At 37.4% G+C, this 9,966-nt stretch overlaps 1 protein-coding gene across 1 annotated transcript in view; it reads left to right on the top strand.

The window, feature by feature from the left end:
• The first annotated feature begins 599 nt into the window (after nucleotides 1-599).
• LOC129355036 (receptor-type tyrosine-protein phosphatase gamma-like) overlaps nucleotides 600-9,966 on the top strand; it is a 148,132-nt gene continuing 138,765 nt past the window's right edge. The window contains exon 1 of the mRNA XM_055024589.1: nucleotides 600-1,365. Coding sequence (XP_054880564.1) covers nucleotides 1,281-1,365 — 85 coding nt within the window. The 5' untranslated portion in view covers nucleotides 600-1,280. The remainder of the gene's footprint in view (nucleotides 1,366-9,966) is intronic.

The following is a 9,966-nucleotide window of genomic DNA, read 5'->3' as shown; positions in this document are numbered from 1 at the left end:
AGTTGAAATGTGTCTAGACTGCAACAGTTCATCAAAACTGGCATTTTGTGTTGAGTTTGGAGAATCCACCTTTAATAACACAATAAATCTCAAAGGTAATTTAAATGTAGTAACTCAAACTGTTTTCTTCTGAGAATAATTAAGTTAGCCTTAGTTTCTTGATATATTTAAGCTGTTTTATTTTTCATTTGTTTAGTGAAGAAAAGTGCCTGCTTGTATAGTTTTACCAATAATCCTAACTAGCACTGGGGACTAAAGTAATCTGAGGTAAACGCAGAACTTCACACTTTGAAATCGTTGCAATTAAATCAGTGGTAATCTGGATGTTGCTGCGTTATTTTATTTTTTTTAACTGCAATTTATAAGACAGCCACTTGGATCCAGTGCAAATTGTGCTTAGTCCTAGACAAGTAATGTGTTTATGTATTTATTTGAAGTGTTTCCTATCATAACATCTTCGAAACTATAACCTCTCTGGGCCCGTTCCCTGTCATTTTGCATTCAGCAGATCCAGGAACCGCCTCCGTTGCGCCCGCCCCGTCCAGACTCCCTCTCCTATGCCCCCCCAACACCCTCTCTCTCTCTCTTTCGCACACACACACACACACACACAGTCCGTCCGGATAGGATGGGACCAGAGCAGAGCGGTAGCCACATATCCGTGCACGCCTGACCGCTAAGGCTACTTCCTGGACCAAAAGAATGGGACATTTCCAGCAACACTTTTCTCCTTCAACCTCGGTCTCGCTGACGCCGCGGATAATCACTTAATAATGACCGCGTATGATCAATAATATTCGACCACTTTTTCCTGTAGTTAAAGACAGCGATTGATTGCCGATTGACTCCCCCCCCCCTCTCTCTCTTTCTCCCTCTCCTCCTGCTTTCCCCCCCTGCACTTCGGGAATGTCGCTATGTGGAAGCCCGCTGCAGACACGGAGGACTCCAACAACAAGAGATTTTGAATTGTTTTCGCGCAGCCTCTGCGTGCTCGCCGCTCTGTTCCTCGAAGCGACGGAGAGCAGCCCGTGCTCGGTCCGGAGGCGAGTGAAGCTGGCTTTTTCCAATCAGTGACTGTATCCTGTGACCGTCAAACCGTTTCCATACTTTGATGCTCTCTGCCTTCGTGGCGGCCGTGCCAACTTCGGCTTCAGTGTGTGCGTGTGATTCTTTCTAAAGGACGAGCAGCGGCAGAGGAGAGAGGAGAGAGGGGGTAAAAAAAAAAGGACTAACTTAATCACCCGTTGCCTTTTCTTGTTGCTCTCGATGAGTAGACTAACATGCGGAAAATACGGGAACCGAGTCACTGGTGGATTTTAACCCTGCTGTTTTTAACCTTGCCCGAACACAAAGACTGTCAACCCGGTAAGTACTTGCAACAAGGGTTTTTCTTCAGCTGTTATGCATTTAGCCTATAGAGTCGCTGTCTATTGTTGACGCCAGTTTTGCTGGACGAAATCGGATTGCCCCCTCCCGCCCCCCGTATGGGTAACGCTTTGTTGAATTGTTCGGTCTCTGGGCCGAGCCGACATTGAAACACCGTCCGACGTTTTGGACGCGTTCAGCCGCCGTGATTTATGTGCATGTTATTGATTATGCAGCTGGAGTGTGGCGCAAACTATCCCTGCGTCAACGTGATACAGCTGAATCTGTGTCCGCCGGCTCTTTGACCTTTTCTTTTTTTCTTCTTCTTCTTCTTCAATTTTTCGTCTCGGCGATCCAGCGTCGGTTTATTCAGTCGAAGCGTAATTTCTTAAACACAATCAAGGGATCTGTTAAAGAGGTTATTCTTTAAGGCATCACTCCCATTATTCACGTCCCCGTGGAATTAATCAGGTTTGACAAGCCGCGGGGTTTTGGTAGTTTGGACGCCGCCATATGAGGTGGCCCAAGTTTTATTCCCGGCTTACTGTAGTTGTGGCCAGTTCAAGTCGACCTGTAATTTTGCGGTCATGTGTTGAGGTAGAGAGAGGAGAGGGGAGGGGGGGCGGGGCGACAGTCAGCGCTGTTGGGTAGAATATAGATTGTTCTGTGTATGAGGGGCGATTAATGCCCCTCTGCATACGTCGATGGCCTGGTAAACTGAATTTATTAGTTGTCTTTATATACTGCAATAAGCAGGGTTAGGAAGACACAGACCCACGAGTTAGTTTGGTGCCGCACTCGCACAAGTTTCTTTTTAAATATGCAAATTCCCACTGAGCAACACACCTTTTTCAATGTTGAAGCTGCACCTAAGTGACTGTTGCGTCCATGCGTCGCCCTAATTTAGAACTTTGTATGTCATCTTGGCTCAGACCCAGTAAGATGAGTCCAAAAGTGGTCTCGGTTTAGATGTAGAATTGAACATATGTAAACTGCTCTATAACCTCTATAAATAATGCAAAATTGCCAGAAAGCAGATGCCAAAACACAAAAACAGCCTTATCTGATTTACAATTTATAAACTAATTTCATGCTTTTCTCTATTGTAACATTGCATCTACTATTTATGGAAAGAATACTCTCTTCTTATTAGGTAGCAAAAAAAGAGAGAATTATAGTAGTATGACTTTTTTTGTTATTTATGCTGTATTAAGGGATGGAAACAATTTGCAATGTTTCCAATGTTGCAATGTTAAGCATTCAACCTTTTTAGGTTATGTACTGACAGCAAGATGTTTCCTCTAAAACATCACATATTGTGTCCAGGGAAGAAAAAAAGTCAGTGTTCCAACCAGAGCTATTATCTGTACAACACCGAACATCTGAAAAAACATTTACAACCATAATGAAAGTCTGACCAATACAAGGGAACAGTCCTGGAGTGACTTGTACATAACAAGATACGGTGACATATTTCTAAACAGCTAGTTAGTGGTGCTGTGTTGGAGATCAGTGTGTGTTGCCTTTGTTGCGGAGCTATTCCAATGCAGGTTCACTTTTAGATTTGTAACGGTCTTAAACCACTAATCTGTAAAAGTTACCTTTTATGTTTATAAATGATTTAGACATTGATTCTATGTATTTTCATCCAAATAATATTTGTTTGGTCATTTCATTGATGCATGCAAATTACAAGATTTAAATAGTTTTTCAAAAAAACGATTCCAGTACATGTAAGGACTACAGCAAAACAGGCAATTTTATACTAATTTCAAAATAACTATTCAGTCCAACAGTATTGTAAAAATAAAGACAAAATATCCATCAAATAAATTACTGATGATAAAAGTCCAGTCCGGAGAAAGAAGAAAACACACACAGATTTCTTGACCTTTAACGCTTAACATGAATTATAAACCTCCTGCAATAGACTCCAAATACCAAGACAGTTGTGCTGAAACAGATGGAATATCTTACTCGGTACATACAGTGTCATCAACATACACCTGGAAACCTGCACCACGATACAAAACTGGCAATAAAATGTTTCTTATAGCTATAAAGAATAAGATCAAGAATTTAGCCTCAGGACACTTTCTAAAAGGCTTAGCATCATTTCTAGAAATGTCTTCATCACTATAAAACAGAGACCCAATATTTTAACAATGCCAACCTCTCTTTTTTGATGTTAAGCATCCACTTGAATATAGAAGGAGGCGTGAAGAGAGCACCTGAAACCTGCAGTGGCGCCAGAATTAGGTTTGTGTTTGGAATATTATCACTTTCAGAGAGTTTTATAGTGGCTCATAGAGCATTTTTCTTTGGAAATTGGTTCTGTATAGAGCGTGATGTTGACCTTCTGACACGTGTTGCGCACTATCAGTGAGGTTTTAAGCAAAAGCAGTTAGCTCATGTAATTAATTACTGTTGTCTTTTCACTCAAGGTTGCATCATGAGACTCTCGTAGAAAAACATAAATTTTTAAATGCGAGTATTGGTTTGGAATATCAACAATAAAGACACTAATCTAGTTGATGGAACTGCAACAAATAAGGGTTATATAAGAGGAGTGTTGGTAGATTAAAAATGTTTTCCACATCAAAAGCAGCACTTAAAACATTTTACTGCAACGTTATTGGAAAAAATAGAGAAAATCTGGTTTTCAGGAGTCGGATGCACGCGACTTAAGAATTATGTTGATGAAAGATAATGTGTGTGCGTGACTTTGTGTGTAGCTAAATAATGCAAAATCAGATATGTTGGAAGATCACGAGGGGCCGACAAGGTCCCATACACGTCCCAGTTTCATTTACTTTTCATACTAGTGATTGTTGTATTGTCAAATTTGCTTAAAATTACTTTACAGGTGTTGTCAACAGAATAATTACATTTAGAAAGTAATGTAAGTAAATTATAATTTTAATAGGACAAAATTTATTATATTTGGTGGTTGAATAATCATAGAAAGCATACCAATAAACAAAACAAAATAAACAAAATCAACTGGACTAAATGTAATTGGAAACCACAAGTAAATTGTGTCCAAACAGAAATGCCTATGTAGGCTCACATCAAAAACAATGTGAGCAAAAGTTTATTTTGCAAACTGTGTAAAATATAGTTTCATATGTTACACACTGCCTATGAATTTGGAAAAAAAAAAAATTGCTATTCAAACATTAAAAAATGTTTATGTATTTATTTGAAATTTTTAACTTTGTTAAAAATTTGTTAAACATTTGTTTAATAAACATAATGAATAAAAGATAATGAGTAAGGTAAAGTAGTAGATATATTTTTGCTCAGTTTGGGTTTATGCTTAATGATTTATTAGTTTTTTTTATTAAAGTTCAAATGAATAATTATAGATTTAGGTTAATAATGTACCAATGAGACAAGGAGTTAAAGATCAAAGTTAGCAAATTTTCCTGTGACCAATCTTTACCTGTGACTCCCAGAAAATTGTTACTTTTTTCCCGCCCTTCTGTTAATTAAATGATTAGAATAGGTCTTCGTCTTTTCAGTCAGTAAGTGCATCAACTAGCACAATGTTCTTTGATGCACTTTGTTCTGAGTTTTGTAAAAAAAAATAAAAATAAAATAAATGGTCGTACGCTTTGATGCATAAATGAGGATAATCTCGTAATCCCTTCATTTTTGTGAAGGAATTCAAAACTATTACCCTTATCAAAGAACCTGCAATTTTTTTTCCTGTCTCTTTATGGTCAGTGCTTGTTACATTTAATTGATGAATTTGAGAACTAAGTTTACTCAAAAGCCTGAAAGGTGGATTTTTAATTGGAATGTATTAACCAGGTTCTAAAATATGAAATTAGTTACTGAACATGGCACAAAGTAGATTTTTGAGTGTTTGAATATCCGAACAAATTCAGGTTCTTTTAGCCATATTTTTTTATTTTTGAGACAATCTAAATAAATCATGCATATGCATTAGAAACATACTGCAGTATGCTGTTTAAAGTAGCTTTGCATATTGAGTGAAACCCGGTGAGTAGTAACCTTGGTGCCAAAGGAATTGAAAAATTGTGCAATTGACCCACCAATGCTCATTCTTCTTTGGAAGTCCAGGTGTTGCTGTAAAAGCAAGACGCTAAACACTAATAAACAGAAAAAAAATCCATGAATTAGAGAGAGAGAAAATAATATCAAAATAAAGAGCAAGATGAAAAATTTGGGGTAGATGAGAAACATTTAAGAAACAAGATTCCACAGCTGGAGCCTCTGAGTGTCCATCCATTTTAAAGACCTTCTATTTATTTATTTTTTTTTAACTGTGACTAACATTGCTGTTCCTGACTTATTCCAGATTGATGGCTTGAACAAATATATTTGAAATGGTCAGTTCATCTATTCAAAATTTTAATCTAGCAAATTGACAAGACGGTTTCTATTGTGCATGCAGAAGTTGACCTTGCTTGTGTGTTTATGTTACAATTGTATATTCTCAACAGCAATAGCTATTAGGAGAGTTCCTGAGTCCACTCCAGGGTTGTTGTTTTACATGTAGTGTCGCCTGAAAACCCACAGATCACCACCTTTCAGTTTTGTATTTAGATCTCGTCACTTGAATACAGGGATTTTTTATTATTCAGCCAATCTCTCTGAGTTGATCTCTTGATACCAATTCATGTTATTGACCTCTTAGGAATAGATGCAATTTGTTTTGTGGTTTTCTATTTTACCCTCTTTGCATTACACATCTCCTCTTGTGACTCTGTTGCTGCTACTTCTTTTTTCAAATGCAAAGCAAACATGCATTAAAAAAATACTCAAGTGAAACTTTTTAGTTTCAAAATTTGGTATCTTTTTAATTTGGATAGCCATGATATATGATTTAAAAATGTTTGACTTGATTAATATTTACAGTCTCAGTTGGATTTAGGTGTGATTACAGTCAACAGTGGCAGCTCCTCTAAACCCAGTCAGTAATTTTGAGAGTACTTTGTCATTAAGAGGGCTGCACTGAAGGCGTTTATTGACTGAAAAGACATGTTGGCTCCTCTCCCCACTGGCAAGTGTTTAAGTTACCAGCTGGCTTTACTGGTGTAAGTTCAAACATGGTTAATCCAATCACCTGCCAAGGATTTTTTTCCCCCTTAAAGTTTCTGTTCTTTTTATGAACAGTTTTCATGGTGTTTTCATAGTGCTGCATGTTCACTTAATCTCAAATACATATTTCCATTTGATCATCTATTTATCAGTGGTTTGTATATGTATATATATGTACATATATATATATTATATGTGTGTGTGGGTGTGTGTGTGTGTGTGTGTGTGTGTGTGTGTGTGTGTGTGTGTGTGTGAGCTGTAAGCCGGAATGGTGGAATGCCTCCTCTCCTAGACAACCCCCCTTTCACCACCACTTTAAAATCCCTTACTTCTAAACTTCCACGTCCTCATGTCTTCACATTGCAGCTTTATTGACTGGAGGCTTTACAAGCCCCTAAAAGCTGGGTTTTCTCATATGGCTTGTCTCACCAAACGTCTTGCACAGAGAGGAGGAATGGGTGGGGGGGAAAGCAATACAGACTGGCCAGCTGACCAGCTTGAAGGTGGTAGAGGACAAATTTAGTTGAACACTGCCATCTGATAGATAGTGTCGTTTCTGGCAGACTGACATGAATCTTTCAAATTCCATCATGGAGTACTGGATGTAAAGCTGAAATAGAAATGTTGTAAATTCAAAGACGAAATGGCTCATCTTAAATTATACATACTTCATTTAAGCAACCTAGTAGGTTTATCTTAAGGTTTAAAACCATTTTTGTTTCAAGTGTTATGTTTTGGTACTAAATTGAGAATCAAATAGAATAAAGGGTAAATATTCCATGACAAAGTGGGAAGAAGCACATTAAGAGACACAATTCTAGAATTTTGTCCCTGCTGCATTTAGGGAGTGCAACAAAACTGGGCATTTAATGTTTTTTGTATTTATTTTTTTTATTCTTGTTAAGCTGCTGCCACCCTGCAATATGGGGTAGCTTATATTGCTATATGCTTGGTTATATCATCATGGCCAGAGTTTTCATGCGCATAAAGCTGACAGGATACCTCAAGATGGATGACTGAAATTTACCAAACAGAATCATAGAATCAGTTATAAATAAAGGTGACACTTATCCAAGTCTTAACCTAGGTGTTTCATACAAAATATTTGTCATTTGGGTGTGATGGGGAGAAAATGAAGGGGATTTTATAAAGTCCTGTTGTTTCTCTGATATTTTTGTGCCATTTTGTGCATAGGAATAAAAGCTGTTGAATTCAATGTTCTGCCACGTCAGGACTACTATGTCAGTATATTATGTGTTGTGTTGCATTTAAATACCTAACAAGCTAGAGTGTGCAACTTTTATAAGAAACATTTTTTTTCTCCATATTTGTTGACACTGTTGTATTAGTCACATAATTTGTGAACAAATCAATTACCTCTGCCTTCATCCAGTGCTAGCTGCAGAAATACACTGGTTGATCAAAAACAACCAGACAAGAGAAGGGCCTTAGTGCTGTCAATCATACTTATGTGCCGCTCACTCTATTCCCATTACTGTCTGCTACACTACAGTGTTTTCCCGATAGTTGAGCCTGTCATGAATGCCAAGCATGACCATTGATGATGGCAGATACGTTTTTGTTAAAAGTTACACACTGTAGCTTTCAGTAGGGATTCTAAAAGTAGGTCATGCTGCCGTTTTACATTCAGTTTCAAGCATCCAGAAAGTTGAGGTGAGTAAGGTGTCATTGGGGAAGAGAGCTTAGTGGGAAATTAACCGCTATGATATTTGAATAGCAATGGGTTAAATTCTGTAACTGTGGTTTACGTGTGTGGTATAAGTGACATATGAGCAATTATGTTGAAGATTTCTTTTTGACCTGTCCAAAAAAAATCATGGCAGCCTGAACCCCAACAGTGTCAAATGCAAAGCAGCATTTTTTAAAATGACATTTGGATTTTTTCTGCCACTGAAATAGAAAGGTAGATGCACACTAATCTAATTTTGGCATAAAGAATAATCCTTGGTGACTTATTTCCAATAATAAAAGTTTAGTTTCTTGCTGAGAAGCATTGTTACAGTGAATAACAAAATGGCTAACCACAAATACACTGACATTTTGTGCAAAGTCTATGTATAAAAAGTTGTGACAATATCTTAAATAAGAAATATCACACTATTTTTTTATGCTTATGGACAAACTCAATTAAAAACATCTATTGATGCATTCTAACATCAAAGCAGACAGTAGGTTTACACGCCATGAAAAGTATTCTTAACAGAGGAAATAAAATTGCTACACAATATGTTTTAATAACAAGTGACACAATATAAATATGATATGGACATGATATATAGAGAGGTGAAGAAAAAGTGGTTTATTTGCAACTGAAACCCTTACATTAGTATTGAACAAGAATTTTGCAATGTTATATTTTATTACTACTGAACATGCAGAAGTTAGTAAATGTGATTTTTAGCTCATGCCTTTTTGTTTCAATAGAATCCCTAAAAAAATCTGCTTCTGAACGCCTCTTACGTGGAAGCAAGCGCAAGGGAGAGTTTGAAATGTGACTTCACCGTAGGTAAATTGTAGACGCCCCCTCTCAGCTTTTGATAACAGTATTTTAGACAATCACAAACGTCTTTCCTTTTTTTTTAATTGACAGTGTTGCAATTACAGCGCTGTTGTGCTCATTAAAGCCAATGATCATCTTCCTGTTTGGAGCATTCAAGGAAAATACAGCAATGCAGAAAAGGATTACACTGAATGGGCTTTTATATTACTGGCAATTCATTTTAAGCATGCAAGGTCCTCGGCAAACAAAACAGAAAAAACGAGTCAGTTATTCAATAAACGTAATGGCTATTTCTATGGTACTGTTAATAGGGAAAATTGCTTTTCAAAGAACATGTCAAATTGATTTTTATTTAAAAATTTATATATTTTTTGAACTGGTAACAAAAAAATCTAAATAGTAGACATGCCATGTCAACAGACCTGGGCAGGTGTGAATTGAGTTTTAGAAGACTGTTGATCCTTTGCCAGTTATCATTAAATGCCAGAAAAAATGTGTTTCTGTCAATGAAAGGCATTATGACCATAATGGAATCATGATTATCTCCAATAATTGTGATAATGTGATTGATTGTTAACCATGACAGGCCTGGATACAAAGTGGGCAAACATTTTATTAATTTACTAAGTGACGTCCGGACACCCTGCTGTGCCAGCAGGATGCCAGCTGTCTGGATCTCACTGATGTAGGCAGCGCCATCATTATCATCCAGGTCCTTCATATCTTCTCCTGGTAATTAGCACAATGTGCAACACGCTGGCAAAAGCTCTTCGAAAGGGAACAGTTGTGGTTTTAAAATAGCCTCACTAAGTTCTGCTTAGTCTCAATCATATATGGGCTCAGCTTGCCGTTATCGTGTTGTCTTTCCACCAGCTGCTTGTGCCACCCACTAAATAGTCCGATGGGGAAACATTGCAACTGTAATCACTTTTCACTGGTGTGTATATAATTTGCTGTGGATCCTTTTTACTGGTGATGCTCATCCTTCCTTCTCTGCTTTCACATTTAAT

This window comes from Poeciliopsis prolifica, unplaced genomic scaffold (assembly GCF_027474105.1).
Source record: "Poeciliopsis prolifica strain line A6 unplaced genomic scaffold, Auburn_PproV2 SCAFFOLD003, whole genome shotgun sequence".
Taxonomy (NCBI): Eukaryota; Metazoa; Chordata; class Actinopteri; order Cyprinodontiformes; family Poeciliidae; genus Poeciliopsis; species Poeciliopsis prolifica.
This window is presented reverse-complemented; position numbering and strand designations above follow the sequence as displayed.